The sequence below is a fragment of the Salmo salar genome, chromosome 17, assembly GCF_965601325.2.
Source record: "Salmo salar chromosome 17, fSalSal1, whole genome shotgun sequence".
NCBI lineage: Eukaryota > Metazoa > Chordata > Actinopteri > Salmoniformes > Salmonidae > Salmo > Salmo salar.
In genome coordinates this window covers 12,034,630-12,061,545 of record NC_138307.1, presented here as the reverse complement: position 1 = coordinate 12,061,545, position 26,916 = coordinate 12,034,630, and the positions used below count along the sequence as shown (strand labels likewise).

At 47.4% G+C, this 26,916-nt stretch overlaps 1 protein-coding gene across 1 annotated transcript; it reads right to left on the bottom strand.

Moving 5' to 3' along the window:
- Positions 1 to 2,933: 2,933 nt before the first annotated feature.
- LOC106575283 (FERM and PDZ domain-containing protein 4) lies at positions 2,934 to 26,916 on the bottom strand. Its single transcript, XM_014151715.3, has 15 exons — positions 26,800 to 26,916; positions 22,633 to 22,796; positions 18,484 to 18,586; positions 17,522 to 17,567; positions 17,293 to 17,397; positions 14,132 to 14,239; positions 13,822 to 13,953; positions 12,195 to 12,314; positions 11,756 to 11,892; positions 11,349 to 11,475; positions 11,023 to 11,112; positions 10,598 to 10,780; positions 9,989 to 10,124; positions 8,823 to 9,866; positions 2,934 to 8,556 (listed from the first exon to the last, which is right to left on the bottom strand). The coding sequence occupies exons 1-15, from the start codon at positions 26,835 to 26,837 to the stop codon at positions 5,204 to 5,206; spliced, it is 5,886 nt and encodes a 1,961-aa protein (XP_014007190.3). The 5' UTR covers positions 26,838 to 26,916; the 3' UTR covers positions 2,934 to 5,203.

Genomic DNA, 26,916 nt, shown 5'->3' with positions numbered 1-26,916 from the left:
TAGCCCACTCATAGCAGAACAGCACGACAGGACACCTCAAACTGAAAAGGAAGTGAGAACAGTGTTTGCATGGTAGAGCGGAAGTGCCACTTCCTAATTCTTCTTCTTTTTCTTCTTATTTGGGATTGTTTTGGCGGATCGCATCCGATTTCTGCCACCTACTGTATTGGAGTGTGAGGCTATTCACAGCCTACCTACATTAAGTTATTTGTGATACAGTATTATACAATTGGGGCAAAGGAAAAATTATCCTGCCGACTATTAGCCCTAAAAAAAAGATAAAAAACACCACCGTATTCCATTATTTATCCTATCTAATCCTACTATGGTCTGGGGGGACAGAACACTACCAATCAACACTCCCTGCAACTGTTCTGCAATAAAACCTTGCAAACCCAAGTATTTCTCTGCGGCTACCATCCTCTTCCTCATTGGACAAAATCGATGCCTTTCTTCTTAGGTGGGTTTTTTTCCACGGTTGGCATCCAACGTTATGGTCCATGCTATTTGGAAGGCCAAAACTCCATCCCATCAAAACAGGCTGACATTTCAGTCAGTGTTTTCAAACAGCTTTTACACTAATAGGGCATTATCATAATTTAAAAAAATTCACAGTATTATTCAAACCTCATACTGTGGAAATATATATAAAACAAGGAAAATTGAAGTTTTGACTGCACTGGGCCTTCAAAAAAAATACATGTATTTGCTTGTCCTGCCACACATACATCAGGCCTACTATGACTGACTAACACCTCAATCACACGGACAGCGTCATTGCATTTTGGTACACCAGAAGTACATTCATTTCCAATGTATGTGTCAAACTGTATGCGTAGACAGCTTGACAGACATGGTAGCAGAAGGTGAATGTTGAACTTTTGTTGCACACATATCCAGATGATGACACCATTGGTGTGATCAAGGCATAATACACTGCTCAAAAAAATAAAGGGAACACTTAAACAACACAATGTAACTCCAAGTCAATCACACTTCCGTGAAATCAAACTGTCCACTTAGGAAGAGCCACTGATTGACAATAAATTTCACATGCTGTTGTGCAAATGGAATAGACAACAGGTGGAAATTATAGGCAATTAGCAAGACACCCCCAATAAAGGAGTGGTTCTGCAGGTGGTGACCACAGACCACTTCTCAGTTCCTATGCTTCCTGGCTGATGTTTTGGTCACTTTTGAATGCTGGCGGTGATTTCACTCTAGTGGTAGCATGAGACGGAGTCCACAACCCATGCAAGTGGCTCAGGTAGTGCAGCTCATCCAGGATGGCACATCAATGCGAGCTGTGGCAAGAAGGTTTGCTGTGTCTGTCAGCGTAGTGTCCAGAGAATGGAGGCGCTACCAGGAGACAGGCCAGTACATCAGGAGACGTGGAGGAGGCCGTAGGAGGGCAACAACCCAGCAGCAGGACCGCTACCTCCGCCTTTGTGCAAGGAGGCGCAGGAGGAGCACTGCCAGAGCCCGGCAAAATGACCTCCAGCAGGCCACAAATGTGCATGTGTCTGCTCAAACGGTCAGAAACAGACTCCATGAGGGTGGCATGAGGGCCCGACGTCCATAGGTGGGGGTTGTGCTTACAGTCCAACACCGTCCAGGACTTTTGTCATTTGCCAGAGAACACCAAGATTGGCAAATTCGCCACTGGCGCCCTGTGCTCTTCACAGATGAAGCAGGTTCATACTGAGCACGTGACAGACGTGACAGAGTCTGGAGACGCCGTGGAGAACGTTCTGCTACCTGCAACATCCTCCAGCATGACCGGTTTGGCGGTGGGTCAGTCATGGTGTGGGGTGGCATTTCTTTGGGGGGGCCGCACAGCCCTCCATGTGCTCGCCAGAGGTAGCCTGACTGCCATTAGCTACCGAGATGAGATCCTCAGACCCCTTGTGAGACCATATGCTGGTGCGGTTGGCCCTGGGTTCCTCCTAATGCAAGACAATGCTAGACCTCATGTGGCTGGAGTGTGTCAGCAGTTCCTGCAAGAGGAAGGCATTGATGCTATGGACTGGCCTGCCCGTTCCCCAGACCTGAATCCAATTGAGCACATCTGGGACATCATGTCTCGCTCCATCCACCAACGCCACGTTGCACAACAGACTGTCCAGGAATTGGCGGATGCTTTAGTCCAGGTCTGGGAGGAGATCCCTCAGGAGACCATCCACCACCTCATCAGGAGCATGCCCAGGCGTTGTAGGGAGGTCATACAGGCACGTGGAGGCCACACACACTACTGAGCCTCATTTTGACTTGTTTTAAGGACATTACATCAAAGTTGGATCAGCCTGTAGTGTGGTTTTCCACTTTCATTTTGAGTGTGACTCCAAATCCAGACCTCCATGGGTTGATAAATTGAATTTCCATTGATTATTTTTGTGTGATTTTGTTGTCAGCACATTCAACTATGTAAAGAAAAAAGTATTTAATAAGATTATTTCATTCATTCAGATCTAGGATGTGTTATTTTAGTGTTCCCTTAATTTTTTTGAGCAGTATATTTACACGCACTATTGGTTTGAAAAGCACATTGGCCAGAGATTCAGAAAGGAATGGTCTCTTACAGATTGTGGTTTTTCAAAATGTCCTCACAGTCTCCCCCGTTTACCCTTTAAGGCCTTTGGATCTGTGTGTTTTAACTTGACTTAACTCTGAGATTGATACCTCAAGTGCTTCTTTTATCCACACACAGAAACATTTGTCAAACCCTTGGTGATACACCCCCTCTTACTATGCTCACATGAGAAGCATCACGCTAGGAAAGAAGGGCGTCCTGTTACTTGAAATTAATAGATGGTTTAATGTCCAAATAAATAAGACGTAATTTGGAATTAAACATTTTCATGTTCAAAATTACATTAGCTTTTTTTGGTAGATAGAGAAAGCTACTAGGCTTTCTGTAGAAAAATGAGACGGTCCACAAGTTAGTATTTTTTTTACTGAATGGAGTTCTTCTACAAGATGTTAGTGGAGCAAATTAAAGAGCAAGTGAAAACACACCATGACCCTCAGATATGTAAAACATTTTAATGGGTCAGAGAAGCTGAAAGAATATTGAGTGGATTTTTATGTTTATGGTCGGAGAAATAAAATGTAATCTGATACATACAGTTGAAGTCGGAAGTTTACATACATTTAAACTCAGTATTTCACAATTCCTGACATTTAATCCTAGTAAAAATGATCACCACTTTATTTTAAGAATGTGAAATGTCAGTATAATAGTAGAGAGAATCATTTCTTTCAGCTTTTATTTCTTTCATCACATTCCCAGTGGCTCAGAAGTTTACATACACTCCATTAGTATTTGGTAGCATTGCTTTTAACTTGGGTCAAACATTTTGGGTAGCCTTCCACAAGTTTCCCACAATAAGTTGGGTGAATTCTCACCCATTCCTCCTGACAGAGCTGGTGTAACTGAATCAGGTTTGTAGGCCTCCTTGCTCGCACACACTTTTTCAGTTCAGCCAAACATTTTTTTTATAGAATTGAGGACAGGACTTTGTTGTCCTTAAGCCATTTTGCCACAACTTTGGAAGTATGCTTGGGGTCATAGTCCATTTGCGAGACCCATTTGCGACCAAGCTTTAACTTCCTGACTGATGTGTTTAGATGTTGCTTCAATATATCCACATAATTTTCCCTCCTCGTGATGTCATCTATTTTGTGAAGTGCACCAGTCCCTCCTGCAGCAAAGCAACCCCACAACATGATGCTGCCACCCCCGTGCTTCACGGTTGGGATGGTGTTCTTCGGCTTGCAAGCCTCCCCCTTTTTCCTCCAAGCATAACGATGGTCATTATGGCCAAACAGTTCAATTTTTGTTTCATCAGACCAGAGGACATTTCTCCAAAAAGTACAATCTTTGTCCCCATGTGCAGTTGCAAACCGTAGTCTGGCTTTTTTATGGCGGTTTTGGAGCAGTGGCTTCTTCCTTGCTGAGCGGCCTTTCAGGTTATGTCGATATAGGACTCGTTTTACTGTGGATGTAGATACTTTTGTACCTGTTTCCTCCAGCATCTTCACAAGGTCTTTTTCTGTTGTTTTGGGATTAATTTGCACTTTTCGCACCAAAGTACGTTCATCTCTAGGAGACAGAACACGTCTCCTTCCTGAGCGGTATGATGGCTGCAGGGTCCTATGGTGTTTATACTTGCAGACTATTGTTTGTACAGATGAACATGGTACCTTCAGGTGTTTGGAAATTGCTCCCAACGATGAACCAGACATTTTCTGAGTTCTTGGCTGATTTCTTTTGATTTTCCCATGATGTCAATCAAAGAGGCACTGAGTTTGAAGGTAGGCCTTGAAATACATCCACAAGTACACCTCCAATTGACTCAAATGATGTCAATTAGCCTATCAGAAGCTTCTAAAGCCATGATGTCATTTTCTGGAATTTTCCAAGCTGTTTAAAGGCACAGTCAACTTAGTGTATGTAAACTTCTGACCCACTGGAATTGTGATACAGTGAATATAAGTGAAATAATCTGTCGGGAAACAATTGTTGGAAAAATTACTTGTGTCATGCACAAAGTAGATGTCCTAACCGACTTGCCAAAACGATAGTTTGTTAACAAGAAATTTGTGGAGTGGTTGAAAAACGAGTTTTAATGACTCCAACCTAAGTGCATGTAAACTTCCGACTTCAACTGTAGATGTTGAAGGACACCATTGAGTCCAGAGAGGATCATATTAAAACGCATACAATGAAATAACTTTAAAAAATGATTAAACATTACACACTGCCTGATCGACTTAAAAGCGCTTTAATAAGATACTTGCTTACATATTTCATGTCTTTTCATTATAATTTTATGTCCTCTGTATTTGTTTTAAAAAATATGTCAAAATAATTTAGAAATTACACTAAGGAGTGTTAAATGCAGTGCAATTTCAGTGCTACGGTACATCAATCCTCTCCACATTGCAACCTATAACTGCATCGTCAATATCACATTAAAGAGTACATGTCTTCCCAATGACTTCTCAAAATGTCTTTAGTAATTTATATATTCATATAGTGTATCATATGTACTGTATGTACATTATTTACATGGAAAATAAATTGTACACAGGAAGAAGGGTGTCTATAATAACATCAGTTCTTATTACAAAGGTCTGGACTTGTATGGCTTTGTATAATGTACATAACACTAAAAGACGGTGCCGCCGGCTGGGCGTCCTACTACTTGCTAAGCAGCGTTTTGAGGGAGCGGGTGAGTGCGTTGGCGATGGCTGACATGGTACTAGAGTGGCGGACCAGGGCATTGACGCTGTGGTCGCTGGGCGCTCCGATGGACGCCGCCTCGGCTGCGCGCAGCAGGCAGATGTAGTTCATGACCAGCTCGTCCACCTTGGCCACCACCTCCCTCTGCTGTTGGGCGGCTGATGCCCCCAGGCCCCTCACCAGGCACATGCAGGCCTCAGACAGGCAGCACAGCACCTGGAAACTGCAGGTGATGGCCAGCAGCATCTCCTCTGGGCTGCCGTGGGCCTGGGCCATCCTGCGACATGCCCTCCCCAGCTCTTTAGACTCGATGGATAGCAGCTGCTTGTATTGGGACAGGTCTGCTGTGATCTGTGGCACCTGGCCGCTGCGGTCCCCCCTGCCTACGCTTGAGCGCACTAGGGCGATGAGCTCGCTGGCGTCGCGGTGTACATCCGAGAAGCCAACGGGGAAGACGTACATGCGGTCTTTGAGCGTGTTGATGCGCGACAGCCGGTCGCTGAAGCTCATGTTGGTCAGGACCTCGCTGTAGAGCTGGTCGCCTGCTGCGTCCGTGGCCGGGCCATAGATAGACACTGCTTCCTCCATTTCCCCGCCACGGCAGCGCCTGGACCTCTCGCCCCTCTCGTCCCTCTCGTCCCTCTCGCCCCCCTCTACCTCATCCTCCTCCGCCTGGCTCTTCCTCTTGAAGAAGCAGTAGCTGAAGGGACCGTGGCACCTCCAGGGGCTGCCCGAGTCCAGCTTCTGCGAGCCCTTCATGTGCTTGGTGTCCTTAAGCAGGGGGAACATCACTGAGGCCCTCCGGCTGTCTCTGCCCCCAGCCGACCAGCAGGTGGACGCTACCGAGCCCTGCGAGTAGCTCTTCGACAGCCTCTTCCTTGTTGGTCTCCTTTGTAGTTTGGGGTCAACTTGTGCTTGCTGTTGCTGGCACTTGGTTCTGCCTTTGTCAAAGAGCACCTCCACACTCCCGGAGCCCGCAGTTACATTACTGGTGCTCCGCCTGAGCTCCCTGCACCGCTGCAGGCTGTTGGTGCTGGGCTCCCTACCCAGGTGGAGGCTGTTGGTGCTGGGCTCCCTGCCCAGGTGGAGGCTGTTCATACTGGAGTCCCTGCCCCGCTGGAGGCTGTTCATATTGGGCTCGCACTGGTGGTGGAGGCTGGCTGTGACTGACTGGATGTGGTTTTGTCTGTATGTGACGGTGGACTCCTGCTTTGGCACAGTGGAGTTGTGGGTGCTCATGTTGGCTGGTAGGGGAGGTGGTGGAGGTGGTGGAGGAGGAGGAGGGGGTGGAGCCGTGGCACAGGCTTTGGCCTGCTTAGTGAAAGCTGATGGGTGATCTCCTGCTTCCGCTCCCAGTGACGTCCCCAGCTGCTCTGTGCGAGCTACACTAGGGGCAGTAGAGAAACAGAGAGAATCGTTAAGAGCCTGTCGGACGGCATGCTTTGTCCTGCAGTCAGACCTGAGCCAGTCCTCTGGGCCACAGATGCTGGCACCGCTTTGGGACATCACACTCCGCGCTCTGGAGGGGGGCCTGTGGACCATGCCCCCACCCCCTCCATGGATGCTGTCCCTCAGGGACAGGAACCGCTCGACCTCAGGGTCAATGGCGCCCCTCTCTAACTCACTCTCAAGGCCCGAAAAGGAGCTCCTCCTCTCTGTGCCACTGGGCCTTACTTCAAGACTGTCAGCGGGTCTCTGAGCATGCAAGTCAGGATTGCTCTTCAATTTAGTGGGCAGCGTGGCGGAGTGATAAGGTCGGGAGCCTTTGTCACCCCGTGAGGTGGCTGCATTGGGGTTCACTAGACTCTGGCTGAGGAAGGGTGAGGAGGACAAGGAGGGCATGCAGGGATAGCGGTGAATGGTGTTCCCTTTACTCCTAACCATCTCTATCAGTTGGGGATTACTGGTAATATATCTCCTAGTGTCCTTCCTGACTCCCCCTCCCAAGCCTGCACTGTGCAACCTGCCTCCCTGGTGCATCTGGCTCACTGTCAGGTAGTTAATGAGCTGCCTATAGGACTCATTCCCCTCCTTGGGGTTAGCACCCCTTACACAGGCTGTCTTGGCATGCAGATCATTTTGAAGGTTACTCCTTCTAGCTGTACTACCTGTGGTTTCTTTCATCTTGGCCGACCGGAGGGAACCCTCTCTGCTGGTGTCTGACCCAGGAGGGTGTATGTTGGGCAGCATCTTCCGCAGGAGTGTGGTGTCTGCTTGGGGGTGGAGGTCCCTGCCCCCAGGGATCTGGCCCGGGGTGCCGTGGGGAGCCTTGTCCTCATAGGTGAAAACCCTGAGGGACGTGGAAGATTCAGAGAGAGGATGGTGGTTGCCGTCAGGGGCACAGAGGGGCGAATCCGTTGGGGTGCCACAGGCGCTGCTCCCCGTGCTGCAGCCCGCGTCCAGTGATGAGCACTGGGAGCCTTGCAGGGAGTTGTGGGCCTCGTTCTGGAGGGACGAGATCCGTTTGGCTAGGTGGTATTCACACAGCCGGGCAACTCCTTGCCTCACTTGCTGCAGCTGCTCCCCTGGGGCATCTCCCTGCCCACCGGGGGGGTCCCGGGGCTTCTTGGTAGGGGAGGAGGGGAAAATACCTGCCACTCCCCCCAGGTACTCTTCCTCCTGGCCTCCCATCGCCCCAGTGTCCCCCCCTGCAGCCTCCCCAAGTTCCTCCTCAGGCTCTGTCTGTTCAGGATGTGGGGGAGGGGGGCACGGCAGCCTGCGGTGACTCCTCGCCAGGCTGTTCACCGCCAGGTTCTCCGCCATGATGGAGATGGAATTCTCTGGTAAAGGAAGAGGCGGCCTTCTCTGCAACCTCTCGCAGAACGAGGTACGCTCCACATCCAGCTGGCTCCCCCTGTGGCCGTCTCTGGTACTGAACGTGTTGAACTTCCCGTTGGTGTCGGCCAACTTTTTTAGCCGTTTCCCTCCAACAACCATGGAGTTAGGTCGCTTGCTGAAGCCGGAGGAGAGGTTAGTCAGAGAATCGGTGGTTTCTGGATCCAGCTCTATGTCATCTGGATGGAGGGTCTGTTTAGGGAGCGTGGCGGACGACGGCGGCTCGCTGTCTCGATGGTGGGAGGGGCTGTGGGCTTTCTTTTGGGTGGCCACTCTGGGCGAGACGGGGAAGTCTGTCTTTTCCTCCGTCAGAGGCTGGTAGCCCTCGGAGGTGGCGATAAGGAGGCGCCTGTGGTTCTCGTGGATGAGTTTGTGGGCGGCGGCCTGCTCCATGGTCTCGGTCATCTCTGAGGAGTTGGTCTCGTTGCCCGAGTCAGAGGAAGACTCAGGACTGAAAGCTCGAGATATATGCACACCTATGTGAGCCAGAGAGAAGAAAAAAATATAATTTGAGCTTCTTTCAACCTTATTTACATAAAAGTAATATAATTATATTATATCACTTTAAACAAAGTTCAACATATAGTTTGAAGACATCCTAATTTGGGCTAGGTCTGATCACAAAGCACAACAGTGAGCAATGAAAAACCAAAACTAGAGTGAGGCCATGACACTATATGCACAACAGCTGTAAGCTGTAAACTATAAGTGATGTTGGCATAATGATGGTAGTATTAAAGACCTGGGTTACTGTTGGGCTGTGGTCGCTGTGGGCGTGGTGGGTGTGGCCTCTCCTCGGACACGGTCAGGGCTTCCAGTGCCTGCAGGGTTGTCACCATGGCATCCTCCAGCCTCCTTTCACCGCCGCTCCCCTCGCCATGCGACCCCGTGGGGACAGCGTCGATCAGCGACACGGGCATGTCATCGTTGTCGGCAGTGGCCAAAGGGCGACCCTCGGGGCTCTCCTCATCAGAACTGTCTCTAAACCCCGGGGGCGGGGCGGCAATGGCGAGATTTAGCGAATGGAGGACGCCGTCAGTATCATCATCGTCGTCATCGCCCCCCTCGGGGGGGGGAAGTGAGGTTAGGTCGATGATGTCATCGCTGGAGCCCGAGAGGGTGAGGAACGTGGCTTTGCTTGCCGCCATCGTGCCGCCCCCTCCACCTTTGCCGCCATCCTCCCCCCCTCCTCCCCCGGTAGAGTCTTCCTCACAGCTGGCGTCGTCCTCATCCTCGGCGTCGTCCGTGGTGTCTGCATAACAAAGGTCCCTTAGCAGCGGTTCCTCCACCAGCTCCTCACCGATGTTGCTGTAGACCACATGCGAACTGCAGTCGGCGAACTGGAAGGGCACGGGCACCTGGGTCCTGAAGTCTCCTGTGTTGTTGACGTTGTGCAAGTAGGCTATGGGCCTGTTCTCGGGCACCTCGGGACTATCATCCATCAGGCGCTCGTAGCCTAAGTTCTTGGGGTTCACAGTGTTCAAAGGGGGGTCTCCGAAGATGAAGGAGACCTTGGCGCTCCGGGGGGAGTCTTGGGGTTTGTTTCTGGCGGGGGGGAGAGGTGGGGGCTGGGGACTCCTCCACCCCTCCGAAGGCCTCTCGTTCTGCTGCAGGGTTAGGGTATGGTGTTGGGGCTCGGGGACGTAGGGAGAGATGTTGTTCTCTCTCCCTCCATTGTTAGAGAAGTCCATGTCACTGCTGTAATGCTCGTCCTGGCCAGCAGCATTGGGGTCCTCACAGTTGCCTAACGAAGTGCTGTACGGCCACTCCAGAAGATTGTCCTGATCTGTTGTTTAATAGAAGAACTCCCATCAACAATTTGACGAAATTCTGATAATAATAGACATTTATACAGAAGCGCACACACGCACGCACACACACACACCGCATAGTACTAGGTTGACCAACCCATTTCTTCAGCAATGCTGTTGCAGTGGGCCATGTTGAAGATAGATCTCCTAGAGTCCACTAGGAGTCGATAGTACCCTGCTGTCAGACACGCCAGGTTCATGGCATCACTAGACTCCATTATCAACGTGATGGGCTTCAGATCAAACATAAAGAAATAAAAACATTACAGAACACAAGGATGTGGTCTTGCAAGAATAGCATTTATGTACAAACTGTTTTTTCTACTTATTAGCCAGCTAATATTGACCAGGGCATGATGCCTTATGGGTATCTGTAGATTGTTAGGGAATGGGGATACCTAGTCAGTTGCGCAACTAATATGATTTCAACCAAAAAGTTTATTTCCGTATTTAACCCAACCCCCTTGAATTACAGAGGTTTGGGGGGCTGCCTTAATCGACGTCATCGGCGCCCAGTTGTTGTTGGGTGTTAACTGCCTTGCTCAAGGGCAGAACGGCAGATTTTCCCACCTTGCCGGTTCAGGATTTGAACGAGCGACCTTTCGGTTACCGGTCCAATGCGCTTAACTGCTAGTCTACCTGCCGTCCAAGCCTCAAGCCACTCACTTAACTGTGTCAACTCGACACCTCAGGCCCCACTCCTTACCCTGACATCCATGACGTGTAGCTCCACGCGGACGTTGATATCATCCTCTGTGAGGATCTCGATGCGGTTCACGTGGCTGAAGTCTGCCAGCAGGGCCATCAGGTTGGTCTTGGTGTTGATCACGTGACTGATGCCGTACCTGGGCCCCACTAGCAAGGTCACCTCTGTCTGCTTCTCCCCTTGCTGTGAGGGTGTGTGTTGGGGGTGAGGGTGTGTGTATGTGTGTGTGTGTGTTGGGGTTGAAGAGGAGTGTGTATGTGTGTGTTGGGGTTGAATAGGGGTGTGTATGTGTATGTGTGTGTGAGAGAGAGTGTGTAAAATAGAGAAGGCAGGATATGGATTTGGAACAATATCTACAGGGATACGGATTGTTTTTCTATTTGACAAATGACTGAAATAGGGAAAGCTACAACTAGTGGCCTTACCAAAAGTATGGACTTGAACACTCTCCCTCCATACAACCTCAGGTCACTGAGATACTTCAAGTAGTGCACCTTTGCCTGCAACACAGTCAACTGCAGGGGAAAAAAGCCAGAGGAAAATATCTTGGGGTTAACAAAAATACACTAACTGTTTATAGGTTTGACTGTATCTCTGTCTCAAATACACAACTGACATCATCATTGACGATGAAGAAAAAAAAAGAAAGCAAACAGACAGACAGCTACACTCCTCTAGAGGGCAGCTCTGCTAAGCATACGAGAGAGAGAAAGAGAGAGAGAGAGATGCGACGACGGAATCCGTACTGTACCTTTTTTCCTGGAGGCACTAGGTTCTGATTGGTTTTGAGGATGTGCGTCAGTGCTTTCTTGATGTTCTTCTCCTTCATGCTGGTCATCACTGCTGGTGGGATGAAAAGGGCCAGACCCCACTCCTTCCTGGAAATTAAGAAGGCATTTGATATTCAAGGGCGTGGAAATAATGCAAATTAGTGTTCACCTAGTGAACACTAATGGTTAGAGCGTTGGACTAGTAACCGAAAGGTTGCAAGATCGAATCCCCCGAGCTGACAAGGTAAAAATCTGTCGTTCTGCCCCTGAACAAGGCAGTTAACCCACTGTTCCTAGGCCGTCATTGAAAATAAGAATTTGTCCTTAACTGACTTGCCTAGTTAAATAAAGGTCAAATAAAAAAATAACAGTAAGGAGCTGAACCTACTGGATGTATTTGAGCGAGACCTTCTGCGTCTGCCTGGTCGTCATAGTGAGGACGTACATCTGCAGGGCGGCCAATCGGAGTGCGGCGTCGTACTTCAGCTCCGAGCCAAAGCGCTCCAGAACCACATCGTTACAGCTCTACGGAAGACCAGGAGGGACAGTTAGAACCAGTGGACTCAAATCCATTCAAAATAGATGCATTTTGTTCTATTTACAAGTTGAGGAAGGACAAGCTAGAAACCGGCATTGTTGTCAGTAACATAGACAACCAACCAATTTTGGATGGGAACCTTGAACTTGATACGCATGTACCGAAAATTGATCAAAAGGCCATTATTTACAAGCTAAAGTCTCAATGCTTGTTAGACAAGTTCACCTGAGAATACAGTCTTGTGTTATGCTCCACTATGATTGGACCAGGTCTCCTGTGGTGCTCTCACCTGAACGTAGAGGTATTCAAACGCCACGGCATCCCGTCTGAGCAGATCCACCGGGTCCTTGGGGACGAAGCTGATTCTGAAGAAACATTTCATCTTATCAGACCCCGGCCTCTGTGTCACCTGAAACAAAAAAGAGGATGAGAGGATGTGAGAAAGGAGGGGGAGGAGTTGAGAAAGCGTTACAGAGAAAATATTGAAATGTTTTACCGCACTGTAAATGTATACTGATGTGAAAGAGATAGACACATAAAAACAAAAAATATCATACGCAAGATCCCTCAAGGTGCTAGGTCAAACTTCATAAAATGGCCAGGTAAATTCATTCCCGAGGACATAATGGGATGGTAAGGCCAGTGCTAAGGACAGGGTGAGTCATTGTTGCAAATACAAGTCATGCAAATTTACATCCATTGGACAGGTTCTTGGCCTCTGTCAAGGGACAGGAATTCATTAAGACACGCAGAGGGAGATATATTGTAAGTGCTACACTGGTCAGTAGTTTGCCCTCGTTCCCTATTTCCTTCACAGGTACACTCTTAGAAAAAAAGGGTTCCAAAAGGATGCTTCGGCTGGCCCCATAGGAAAACCCTTTTTGGTTCCAGGTAGAACCCTTTTAAGTTCTACGTAGATAGCGCCTTTTTTTTCTTCTAAGAGTAACGTCTTGAGCATTGAGCTTACAGATTTCAGGCCCTTACAAGAATCATAACAAAACCTATTACATAACTCTTTTCATCCTTGAAAAGAATAATAATTTGTTATTCGTCAGTTAGAGCTGTCTATGCAGGATGATGGTGATGCATATTAAAAGTATCCTCACTATGATCGCAGTACACTTTCATTAAAACATTGAAAGCAGAGGCGCCCTGCTGTGCCGGACTTGATAAATCATGCTGTGTTCTTGAGTCGCTCTATGAATACTGAGCAGGAAGTGTTTGCGTACGTCTCAAATGGCACCCTATTCCCTAGTACACTACTTTTGACCAGCGCTCTATGGGACGCTCTATGGGCCCTGGTCAAAAAGTAGTGACCTATAAAAGGGAATAGGGTGCCATTTGGGATGTGTACTTTGTCTGTCTCAGCTAGAAGCTTGGAGTGTGATTGTGGCGTAGTGCTGGAATAGAATTGCCTCTTATCTTAGGCTAGTAAGTGAAGAGGCCGAGGTGGGAGTGCGTTTAGGAAGCAGAATGGGATCACTAGGGGGACTCTGGGCTAGCAACAGATGAATGACTTTCATTCTCTCTATTCTCTCTGGGACGTTGATAACCTGGACCTGTAGCTATGAGCTACTGAGACCTATCCTCCTGATATGGGCTAGTGGTGTCTAGATCAGTTACATATATGATTCTCTTTCTTCTGCTCTTTTTCAAACTATTAGGACTTATGGCAGAAAGCAGAAGCTCCATTTGCTTCTTGTTAGATGAAATGCATAAGTGTATACTGCAAAGCACTAGTAAAAAGGGCTTTATAAATTGATTGGTTGACTGAGTCATTGATTGATCTCTGTCATGAATTGCCCTCTTGGCCAGGTACACCTTACATAAGAGGTCGCTTGACCTCAATGGGACTTCCTGGATAAGTAAAGGTCAAACCAATGACTTAGCGTTAGCATGCCTACAGTAATTCCTACCTGAGTTAGCATCTCCTGTTCATGCAACAGTAGCAGCTTGCTGCCCGATCCCTCTGTCCGCTGTTCCAGCATCAGGGAGAAGTGCTCGATGCACTTGATGGACAGCTTCTCTTGTAGGGTCATGATAACATCCTATCACACCATAACCAAAGGTCAATTTCAATGTCCTAATACCAAATGATACATTTTTTTATTTGTATTCTCGTTTTCTGCCCCTGTGTAGGTAAGATGGTTAGAATGCAATTTGCATTTCAAGTCAAGGTTGAGTCCCCACGCCATATTCCATTAATTTCCTCCCACTTACACACACCTTGATGGATGTGCTGCAGTCGAACCGGAACGACTTGGTCTGCCCGTTCTCCAGGTACACCTTCAGAACGTTCTGCATGAAGAGGAGAGAGTTGTCCTTCACTGTGTTCTGGGTGGAAAGGAGACACAGAAGAATGACATACAAGACATACAGTAGCCAACATGAAGAGAACAGAGTTGCACTGCGTTCTAGGTGGAAGCAGGACTTACAAAGGAATTACCTTATATTGCTTGCTAGCATTGTTGAACTGTCTGGATGTAGTCAGATAAACAAGTGTATACCAACACAGAAAGTATTCAGACCCCTTGGCTTTTTCCACATTTTGTTACAGCCTTATTCTAAAATGTATTAAATTGTTTTTTTCCCCCTCATCCAGCTACACACAGTACACCATAATGACAAAGCAAAAACAGTTTTTCTGAAATGTTAGCAAATTCATAAAAATTTCGAACGGAAATATCACATTTACATAAGTATTCAGACCCTTTACTCTGTACTTTGTTGAAGCACCTTTGGCAGTGATTTCAGCCTCAACTCTTCTTGGGTATGACGCTACAAGCTACAGGCACACCTGTATTTGGGGAGTTTATCCAATTCTTCTCTGCAGATCCTCTCAATGCTCCCCATCCTCTCAAGGTTGGATGGGGAGCGTTGCTGCACAGCTATTTTCAGTTATTTTCAGAGATGTTCGATCGGGCTCAAGTCGGGGCAATGGCTGGGCCACTGAAGAATATTCAGAGACTTGTCCCGAAGGCACTCCTGGCTATGTGCTTAGAGTCGTTGCTATGTCTTGGCTATGTGCTTAGGGTCGTTGTCCTGTTGGAAGATGAACCTTTGACCCAGTCTGAGGTCTTGAGCTCTCTGGAGCATGTTTTCATCAAGGATCTCTCTCTGTACTTTGCTCCATTCATCTTTCCTTTGATCCTGACTAGCCTCCCAGTCCCTGCAGCTGAAAAAAATCCCCAAAGCATGATGCTGCCACGAGCACACTTCACCACAGGGATGGTGCCAGGTTTCCTCCAGATGTGACGCTTGGCATTCAGGCCAAATAATTCAATCTTGGTTTCATCAGACCAGAGAATCTTGTTTCTCATGGTCTGAGACTCTTTAGGTGCCTTTTGGCAAACTCCAACCAGGCTGTCATGTGCCTTTTACTGAGGAGTGGCTTCCATCTGGCCACTCTACCATAAAGGCCTGATTGGTGGAGTGTTGCAGAGATAGTTGTCCTTGTGGAAGGTTCCCCCTTCTCCACAGAGGAACCCTATTGCTCAGTTTGGCCGGGCAGCCAGCTCTAGGAAGAGCGTTGGCAGTTCCAAACTTATTCAATTCATGAATGATGGAGGCCACTATGTTCTTGGGGACCTTCAATGCTGCAGAAATGTTTTGGTACCTTTCCCCAGACCTGTTCCTCGACACAATCCTGTCTCGGAGCTCTGCGGACAATTCCTTCGACCTCATGGCTTGGTTTTTGCTCAGACATGCACTGTCAACTGTGGGACCTTATATAGACAGGTGTGTGCCTTTCCAAATAATGTCCAGTCAATTGAATTTACCACAGGTGGACTCCAATCAAGTTGTAGAAACATCACAAGGATGATCAATGGAAACAGGATGCACCTGAGCCTAATTTTCAGTCTCATAGCAAAGGGTTTGAATACTTATGTAAATAAGGTATATTTGTTTTTTATGTTTAATAAATGTGCGGAAAAATTCAACAACATTCAAAGTTGACATACACTCAATTAGTATTTGCTAGCATTGCCTTAAATTGTATAACTTGGGTCAAATGTTTTGGGTAGCCTTCCACAAGCTTCCCACAATAAGCTGGTGAAACCGACTCAGGTTTGTAGGCCTCCTTCCTCGCACATGCCTTTTCAGTTCTGCCCACAAATATTCTATGGGATTGAGGTCAGGGCTTTGTGATGGCCACTCCAATACCTTGACCTTGTTGTCCGTAAGTAATTTTGCCACAACTTTGGAAGTATGCTTGGGGACATTGTTCATTTGGAAGACCCATTTGCAACCAAGCTATAACTTCCTGACTGATGTCTTGAGATGTTGCTTCAGTATATCCACATAATTTTCCCCCCTCATGATGCCATCTATTTTGTGAAGTGCACCAGTCCCTCCTGCAGCAAAGCAGTTGGGATGGTGTTCTTCGGCATGCAAGCCTCCCCCTTTTTCCTCCAAATATAACAATGGTCATTACGGCCAAACAGTTCTATTTTGTTTCATCAGACCAGAGGACATTTCTCCAAAAAGTACGATCTTTGTCCCCATGTGCAGTTGCAAACCGTAGTCTGGCTTTTTTATGGTGGTTTTGGAGCAGTGGCTTCTTCCTTGCTGAGCGGCCTTTCAGGTTATGTCAATAGCCCGTTTTACTGTGGATATAGATACATTTGTACCTGTTTCCTCCAGCATCTTCACAAGGTCCCTTGTTGTTCTGGGATTGATTTGCACTTTTCGCACCAAAGTACGTTCATCTTTAGGAGACAGAACGCGTCTCCTTCCTGAGCGGTATGACGGCTGTGTGGTCCCATGGTGTTTATACTTGCGTAATATTGTTTGTACAGATGAACGTGGTACCTTCAGGCATTTGGAAATTGCTCCCAAGGATGAACCAGACTTGTGGAGGTCTACAATTTTTTTCTGAGGTCTTGTCTGATTTCTTTTGATTTTCCCATGATGTCAAGCAAAGAGGCACTGAGTTCAAAGGTAGGCCTTGAAATATATCCCCAGGTACACGTCCAATTGACTCAAATGATGTCAACTAGCCTATCAGAAGCTTCTAAAGCCATGACATAATTTTTGGGAATTTTCCAAGCTGTTTAAAGGCACAGTCAACTTAGTGTATGTAAACTTCTGACCCACTGGAATTGTGATACAGTGAATTATAAGTGAAATAATCTGTCGGGAAACAATTGTTGGAAAAATTACTTGTGTCATACATGAAGCAGATGTCCTAACCGACTTGCCAAAGCTATAGTTTGTTATCAAGAAATTTGTGGAGTGGTCGAAAAACGAGTTTTAATGACTCCAAACTAAGTGTATGTAAACTTCCGGCTTCAACTGTACACAAATCACTTTTGTCAGTTCAGTTGGTGGTCAAAGGTCAAATGGATAAATTCAACGGTCAACCATGTGACAGGAGGAGAACTTACCGGAACCTGACCGTTAATGATGACCTCTTCTGCGAAGCGCACTTTGACCGGATTGGACTTGAGCTTGGCTTTTTTGGCTGCACTGATGAACGCTGATTTGGGCGACTGAGAACAGAGAGATTTAGCATGGAGGTCAGGATGAAACCAATCCCTGTGTCGGGTGTGCAGCAATCATACATCCTGTTATTATAAACAACATAACCAACAGTTCAAAAATAAAGATACTCACAGGGTACGGCTGGACAACAGTCAACATAATGGACTCCTTACAGTTTCTGGAGGGAGAAAAGCACATTTAATTGACTGATAGTTACAGTGAATGACTTCAACTTAATGGCAACGTAAACAGGAAATCAATGATTTCCAATCCAATGTAATGAACTAAGGGACACGCCTGCGCACACAGGCACAGACGCGCACACACGCACGCATGCACACATGCTTGGAGGCACACACACGCATGGACATACATACACACATGCGCGCAGACACATATACACACACCATATTCTGGTATCTGGGGGGGATGAGATGTTATTAAAAATGTTCACGTCTCCACAAACAAACAGGCAAGAACACAGCCTCACTTCAGACTCTGACATTTATCAATTTCTAATGAAATGTCATGTCTGCTACGTTAGAAAGTATAAATACCCAAGCTTTTGGCTGAGTTTTGTTCAGTAATAATTGGCTCTGAATATGTGAGAGAAGCCCAATCAAGTAATGCAGTCACGAAAATGCAATGTTCACTTTTCAGAGTTGAATACATAAACGACCGAAGGCAGACGCTAGCTCTACAACATTCTGACCCTTTGAGAAAGTCTGATCATCCCTCAGTAATACAACAACTGTCAGCCATGTTTACACTCTACACATTTCTGAGAGCCTAATGACAAAATAAAAACTACAACGTGAATGCCGGACACAAGATATTCTCCCCTAAGGGCATGGTTTGGATGTGTCCTGGAAATTACAGCCATCAAATCACCAAATACTTTGTAACGTCTGTACTTTAGTAAGGTAACAGAAATAATGGTTTATGAAATTATTATCTTAAAAGGAATAAAGTGCCTGTAAAGTCTGGTGCCTGAAGGGCCATGGGAGATAACAGCTGTTGGCACAACTGGACATAGTTACCCATGCTGAATACCCTAGATAAACAGAGACAATAAGACAGACAGACAGGGTTACCTGACGAGGTCGATGACGCGTTCCCTGGGTGCTGAGCTGACTGCCTCATCGTTGATCATGATGATCTCATCTCCTGGGATCAGCTTTCCCTCCGAGGGACCTCCTGCGCACACACACACACACACACACACACACACACACACACACACACACACACACACACACACACACACACACACACACACACACACACACACACACACACACACACACACACACACACACACACACACACACACACACAGATTGTCAGGGATTTGTACATACATTTGTAGTAAACAATGCTGATGCACTGAGACGTTTAGGCTCCGTGTTCACGTTATCTTCGGTTCAAATCTGGTTTCAAACATCAGCCCTACCCGCTAACACCAAAGAAAAGTGAACTCATGACATTTTTCTCAAAAACTCAGGTTCACTCAATTCCCAGGTGTGACAGTCTCTCTGCGTACAACTCTCTCCTGTGGAGATTACGAGCTTCTCAGCCGGCAATTGAATCTCTCTGCTTGTGTTGTAGAGGCACAAGACAGATGAAGATGGGACCTTTGTTCCCGATGCCTGCACCGATTCTGAAAGCGCTAATTATTTTCCAACAAGAAAGCCTATTTCCCGTGATAATGAAGTTCTGAATAAATGGATGGATGGATGACACTGGGTGAGGAGAGGAGACGCGGGGAGAGCGTAGGGGGCTTCAGAAACTCTCCCAACATCTGAATAGAATAGAGAGACGCTGAGAGAGAATCCTTCTGCCTTACTTAGTCATAGAATGACAACTGTTTTGTAGTCTCAGTCTGTAGTCACACTAAGCTCCGGATGAGCAACACTCAAAACGTCGACTGATAATGTTTCATGTGTCAAAGTCTTTCAGTAGATTTTTGGGATAAAAAGAAAACATGGAATACCTAAATGATCGACTGTCCAACATCCATCATGTAATCCATCAATGATTGGTGTTACTCACCAACTAATAATCACTGTACCTCACTAAAATTGTCATATGAGAACAAAAAATAATTTGATTGGTGTCACTGCATGTCCAATTGCATTGTGCCATTGTAATTATCACACTAATTGACAGGAAAAGCCACCGGTACAGCACTGTGTTTCAGTGAGCTCATACACAGCATAGTGGAGATTCAGTTCAAGAGGTAATTGTTCTGTCAAGAATTCATAATTGCTTAGCGGCTGCTATAGGCAAGATACAATCCATGGCAGTGGCTGCCTCATGCATTTATTTAGTCAGGCAGATAGGTGAAATAAAAAATAAAATCTTTATTTAACCAGGTAGGCCAGTTGAGAACAAGTTCTCATTTACAACTGCGACCTGGCCAAGATAAAGCAAAGCAGTGCGACACAAACAACAACACAGAGTTACACATGGAATAAACAAATGTACAGTCAATAACACAATAGAAAAAGTCTACATACAGTGTGTGCAAATGGCGTAAGGAGGTAAGACAATAAATAGACCATAGCAGCGAAGTAATTAGAATTTAGCAAATTAACACTGGAGTGATAGATGTGTAGATGATGATGTGCAAGTAGAAATACTGGTGTGCAAAAGAGCAAAAAAGTTAATAAAAACAATATGGGGATGAGGTAGGTAGTTGGATGGGCTATTTACAGATGGGCTGTGTACAGCTGCAGCGATCGGTAAGCTGCTCAGATAGCTGATGCTTAAAGTTAGTGAGGGAGATTTAAGTCTCCAACTTCAGCGATTTTTGCAATTCGTTACAGTCATTGGCAGCAGAGAACTGGAAGGAAAGGCGGACAAAGGAGTTGTTGGCTTGGGGATGACCAGTGAAATATACCTGCTGGAGCGCGTGCTATGGGTGGGTGTTGTTATGGTAACCAGTGAGCTGAGATAAGGCAGAGGTTTACCTAGCAAAGACTTATAGATGACCTGGAGCCAGTGGGTCTGGCGATGAATATGTAGCGAGGGCCAGCCAACGAGCGCATACAGGTCGCAGTGGTGGGTAGTATATGGGGCTTTGGTGACAAAACGGATGGCACTGTGATAGATTGCATCCAGTTTGCTGAGTAGAGTGTTGGAGGCTATTTCGTAAATGACATCACCGAAGTCGAGGATCGGTAGGATAGTCAGTTTTACGAGGGTATGTTTGGCAGCGTGAGTGAAGGAGGCTTTGTTGCGAAATAGGAAGCTGATTCTAGATTTAGTTTTGGATTGGAGATGTTTAATATGAGTCTGGAAGGAGAGTTTACAGTCTAGCCAGACACCTAGGTATTTGTAGTTGTCCACATATTCTAAGTCAGAACAGTCCAGAGTAGTGATGCTAGTCAGGTAGTTGCAGGTAACGATCGGTTGAAAAGCATGCAATTAGTTTTACTTGCGTTTAAGAGCAGTTGGAGGCCACGGAAGGAGTGTTGTATGGCATTGAAGCTCATTTGAAAGTTTGTTAACACAGTGTCCAAAGAAGGGCCAGATGTATACAGAATTGTGTCGTCTGCGTAGAGGTGGATCAAGGAATCACCCGCGCAAGAGCGACATCGTTGATAAATGCAGAGAAAAGAGTCGGCCCGAGAATTGAACCCTGTGGTACCCCCATAGAGACTGCCAGAGGTCCAGACAACAGGCCCTCCGATTTGACACACTGAACTCTATCTGAGAAGTAGTTGGTGAACCAGGCAAGGCAGTCATTTGAGAAACCAAGGCTGTTGAGTCTGTCGATAACAATACGGTGATTGACAGAGTCGAAAGCCTTGGCCAGGTCGATGAAGACGGCTGCACAGTACTGTCTTTTATCGATGGCGGTTTTGATATCATTTAGTACCTTGAGCGTGGTTGAGGTGCACCCGTGACCAGCTCGGATTGCACAGCGGAGACGGTACGGTGGGATTCGAAATGGTCAGTGATCTGTTTGTTAACTTGGCTTTCGAAGACTTTAGAAAGGCAGGGCAGGATGATATAGGTCTGTAACAGTTTGGGTCTAGAGTGTCACCCCCTTTGAAGAGGGGGATGACCGCGGCAGCTTTCCAATCTTTAGGAATCTCGGATGATCCAAAAGAGGTTGAATAGACTGGTAATAGGGGTTGCAACAATGGCGGCGAATAATTTTAGAAAGAGAGGGTCCAGATTGTCTAGCCCAGCTTATTTGGACAGGTCCAGGTTTTGCAGCTCTTTCACAACATCTGCTATCTGGATTTGGGTGAAGGAGAAGCTGGGGAGGCTTGGGCAAGTAGCTGTGGGGGGTGTGGAGCTGTTGGCTGGGGTTGGGGTAGCCAGGAGGAAAGCATGGTTGATTATCGTGGATTTATCGGTGGTCACAGTATTTCCTAGCCTCAGTGCAGTGGGCAGCTGGGAGGAGGTGCTCTTGTTCTCCATGGACTTTACAGTGTCCCAAAACTTTTTGGAGTTAGTGCTACAGGATGCAAATTTCTGTTTGAAAAAGCTAGCCTTTGCTTTCCTAACTGACTGCGTGTATTGGTTCCTGACTTCCCTGAAAAGTTGCATATCGCCGGGACTATTCAATGCGCGGGGACATATCGCGGGGACTAGATAGATGACATCACACCAGGGCCAGAAGTCTCATTAGAATTAACACGACCCTCATATTCCTTAACAATACTCGATCATGACAATTGTGGTTATTGAATTGTATTGTTGATCAAACAGTGATTATTTATATACCCCCTAGGCTGATAGAGACGTGACATGTGCTTGGAGCCAAGGACCACTGCTAACAAAGTGCTGAGCGTGAAAAGCCCGATGGCATCAATGTCATACCACAAACGTGTGACAACGATTGAACTGCTCTTATTAACCAAAATACAGACAATGTTACTGACACTTGAAAGGTCGATGGGTAAGCCAGAATTAACCCAAGGATGTAAAGGTATCCATAACACATACACAAGAATGGAATTTGCATTGACTAAAATGTCTTTGAACACTTTGTACCAATATCATGTTCAGTAGATTTCTAAACTTCATGTAGGAACATATCTGGATATGATCCCATGAAACAGCTATGGCCCTGTTCTGATGTGAGAGTGTCATGTATATTGATATGGCTTTAAATTAGAGATCTTCAGGTGACTTCGGTCAGTGATCATCTTGGGAGATGTAGGCGGAGGGATATACCAGGAGGGGTCATGGGAGATGTAGGCAGTTGGTGGGACATTGATGCATACCAGGCGTGACGGAGCGGACCACCACCGGTTTCTCGCTCCCGGCCACGAAGCCGAACCCCAGGACGGGGTCCCGTCTCATCTCCACCAGCCGGGGGTCAGGGGGCACCAGCTGCACCCCATCCAGACGGTGCACCTCCTCCAGGGAGCTGCTCTGGGACACGTGGCTGAGAGGAAACAGGAACAGGCAATGCATCATCAGAGACAGACTCAATAGGGCAGCTTCTCAGTCCAAACTGATCCAACAGGAGACTAAGGACATAGGACTCTCCTGACTAGAACATTGTTTTCCCTAGTATTGGGTAGGCCTCACGCCAAACTCTTTTGTTCCCTGCCTAAAAAAATTGTCTTCAGTCCCAAAACTGAGAGGAACCGGCGAGAGGGTAGTGGGATCAGTTTGGAATTGGGCCCCAGAATGATTCTGTTATTAACTCCAGTAATTCTGATTTTTATTTTACCTTTATTTATACAGGTAAGTCAATTAAGAACACATTCTTATTTACAATGACGACCTGATTCATAAAAACAATCAGCAGTCTGGCACCCTGTATCTGGGTGGGGTCAACATTCTACAAATATACTCTTCCCACTTAGATAACTCACACGTCTAATTTACACTGTGCTACATAACACTCCTAAACCATCTGACACACTTTCTCACGCAAGCACGCACGAACAATGGGTCAAAGGTTGAAGTTCCCTGTCACATCCTGACCATAGAGAGCTCGTATTTTTCTATGGTAGAGTAGGTCAGGGTGTGACTGAGTTTTTTTTGTCTAGTTTATTTATTTCTATGTTGTGTTCTTGGTAATTTTTTCTATGTTGGGGTTTTTGTCTAGTTTACATTTTCTATGTTGTGTTCTAGGTTCTTTTTTCTAGATGTGGAACGATACTGAAGGGCGTATTCCCAGTCAGGTATGTCCTGTGCCTCCTCCTCGCACTCTCCCTGAGGTGCGTGTCACTAGTCCGGTGCCACCTGTACCGGTCCCACGCATCAGGCCTCCAGTGCACCTCCCCAGTCTAGTACGTCCTGCGCCTGCTCCTCGCACTCGCCCTGAGGTGCGTGTAACTAGTCCCGGTGCCACCTGTACCGGTCCCACGCATCAGGCCTCCAGTGCGCCTCCCCAGTCTAGTACGTCCTGTGCCTGCTTCTCGCACTCGCCCTGAAGTGCGTCACCAGTCTGGTTCCACCTGTCCCGGCTCCACGCACTAGGCCTCCAGTGCGCCTGCCCAGTCCGGCGACGGTCCTCACTCCGGAGCTTCCGGCGACGGTCCCAAGTCCGGAGCTTCCGGCGACGGTCCCCAGTCCCGAGCTTCCGGCGACGGTCCCCAGTCCCGAGCTTCCGGCGACGGCCCGCAGCCCGGAGCCTCCTGAGACGGCCCGCAGCCCGGAGCCTCCTGAGACGGCCCGCAGCCCGGAGCCTCCTGAGACGGCCCGCAGCCCGGAGCCTCCTGAGACGGCCCGCAGCCCGGAGCCTCCTGAGACGGCCCGCAGCCCGGAGACTCCTGAGACGGCCCGCAGCCTCCTGAGACGGCTCGCAGCCCGGAGCCTCCTGAGACGGCCGGTAGCCCGGAGCCTCCTGAGACGGCCGGTAGCCCGGAGCCTCCTGAGACGGCCCGCAGCCCGGAGCCTCCTGAGAAGGCCCGCAGTCTGGAATCTCTAGCGACGGTTCCCAGTCCGGAGTCTCCAGCGACGGTCTGCAGTCCGGAGTCTCCAGCGACGGTCTGCAGCCCGGAGTCTCCAGCGACGGTCTGCAGCCCGGAGTCTCCAGCGACGGTCTGCAGTCCGGAGCCTCCAGCGATGCTGGCGGGTTCGCAGGATGAGAGGGTTCTTCGTCCCGCACCAGAACCGCCTCCGATGCGGGAGGATCCGCGGGATGAGAAGGTTCTTCGTCCTGCACCAAAGCCGCCACCAACACTAGACACCCCCCTAACCCTCCCTTTTGGTTTCAGGTTTTGCGACTGGAGTCCGCACCTTTGGGGGGGTACTGTCATGTTCTGACCATAGAGAGCTCGTATTTTTCTATGGTAGAATAGGTCAGGGCGTGACTGGGGGGTTTTGTCTAGTTTATTTATTTCTATGTTGTGTTCTAGGGTCTTTTTTCTAGGTTGGGTTTTTTGTCTAGTTTACATTTTCTGTGTTGTGTTCTAGGTTCTTTTTTCTAGGTTGGGGTTTTCGTATGATTCCCAATTAGAGGCAGCTGGTCATCGTTGTCTCTAATTGGGGATCATATTTAAGTTGTTGTTTTTCCCACTAGTGTTTGTGGGAGATTATTTTGAGTTTATGCATGTAGCACCTCTTCGTCACGGTTTGTTGTTTTTGTTTATAGTTTATTGTCTGTCTTGCATTGTTTCACATAGAAAAAAAGATGTGGAACGATACGCACGCTGCGCCTTGGTCTCTTTCATACGACATCCGTGACATTCACTGTCTGGCATTAGTGATGTGATTGGGTGTGGCATCTTACATTTGTGCTTCTGATGTACCCACCCACTGCACCATATCCACAGTCCACATTCTCCATGTTCATGTTTTTTGCCCTCTCTTTACCTATTCCAATTGGTTCTGTCCATTCCCCTTTTAAACTAATGTCTATTGGTTCTGTGATAATACGAAGTATCTCTGGGTTATATAATCCATTCCCTCTTTTGGCGTCTCCATTCTCTCTCTGTTCAGGTCCATTTTCTCAGGGCTAGTTTCAATACAGCTTCAATACTTTACTGTAGCTCTCCCTCTCCTAAATCTGTATTCTGATGAATCGTGTTCAATCCCGTACCCTAGGTGAGCTACACGCAGGCATATCGATCATGGTTTCATCTCCAAGAGCTGGGCAAATGGTCAGAGTTCAGAGTTCACTGGCATCTGTGCCACGGAAGGTGAAATGCTGATGTTGCAGCGGATCCACACAGACCGGGACCAGGTAATCCATACATGGGTATACCAAGAGCACAGTAAACACCGGAATGGCTAATATTCCCTGGATAGCAAAGGACAATATCAATACTGTGGACTGTCTGGGATTCAGGATTCAGAGGGTTCAGTGTACTATCATTATCCCAAGCGCACAGAGAGGGTGATGTATTTGAAATCCACTCAGTCCTTTATGCCCAATAGGGAGACCCATCGATTACACTCAGGCCAAATCAGAGAAATATATCGCCACAAAGCCAGATATATTGCCCTGAGACCAGCCATATATTATCCTCCTAATAGCTGTCTCACACCTCCGATGGTACGGCTCGCACATACACGCCCACGTGCACACACACACACGTAGGCAGGCAAGCATGCACGTTCCCCCTTTGCCATGGAGGAGAACAGCAACATTCACTAAACCTGTAACAGTAGGCTGTGCTAGGTTAGGTTAGGAGAACAATCTCGTCGGTTTACCTGTCCTCATCCATTTATTTCTCACGCCTAGAAATCCAATTGTCACGCTCCCTTATCTGCACTCCGGTGTCATCTCTGTGAACGTCACCCCATTCTCACTGGGATCAAATAAGCCTCCACGCTAGTGACACGTCTAGAGATAGGAGACAGCACCCTTTCCTTGTTCAGAGCTCCTGCGTCACTCAGTGGGGAAAAGGTGTGTTTTATGTATCCACAGAAGTAGTAAAAGAAATCAGTATTCAGAAAGAATTCAAGACACTGAGGCAGAGTGCGTCAGACAGGGATGAAGGGATGGAGGTGGGGGGGGGGGGGGGGAAATCAGTATTCCATTGGCATACTGTTGATATAGGACACGGGAGAACATGACGTGTCTAGAATTTCCAGACAAAATTGGAACGACAGACCTTTAAAAAAAACACATAGGAATCTCCATTACAGCGCAGACGTTCACTAACACCTGTCATAACTGACGTTTTGAGTAATCACATTACGAAGCACGTGGGGGAAATTTGATCAGAGGTTCATTTAAAGTTTATGTCAGGACCGTTAATCAAACAATGCAGGTGATCACACACTCACTAATTATATTGTAAGACACACTCACTGAGCAACAGTGTGTCATGTGTTATAATGCTACAACAAGTGATTTGAATGTTAATAGCTGAGTGAGGTGGACTTGAATTAGGCCTAGAATGATTTGCAACTGTTGGGGGGGAGGGGATGTGGTTCGGGCCTGGACACTGTTGTTGTACACCCCCCTGGGGAAGGATGGTACTTACTTGCTGAAGTAGTCTCGGCCGTCCCTGGAAGAGCCCATGTCCCAGCCATAGGGGGGTCCCGGTAGGGAGCCCCAGGATCCAGAGGGGGGAGGCCAGCCCGATGATTTGGTCTTGTGG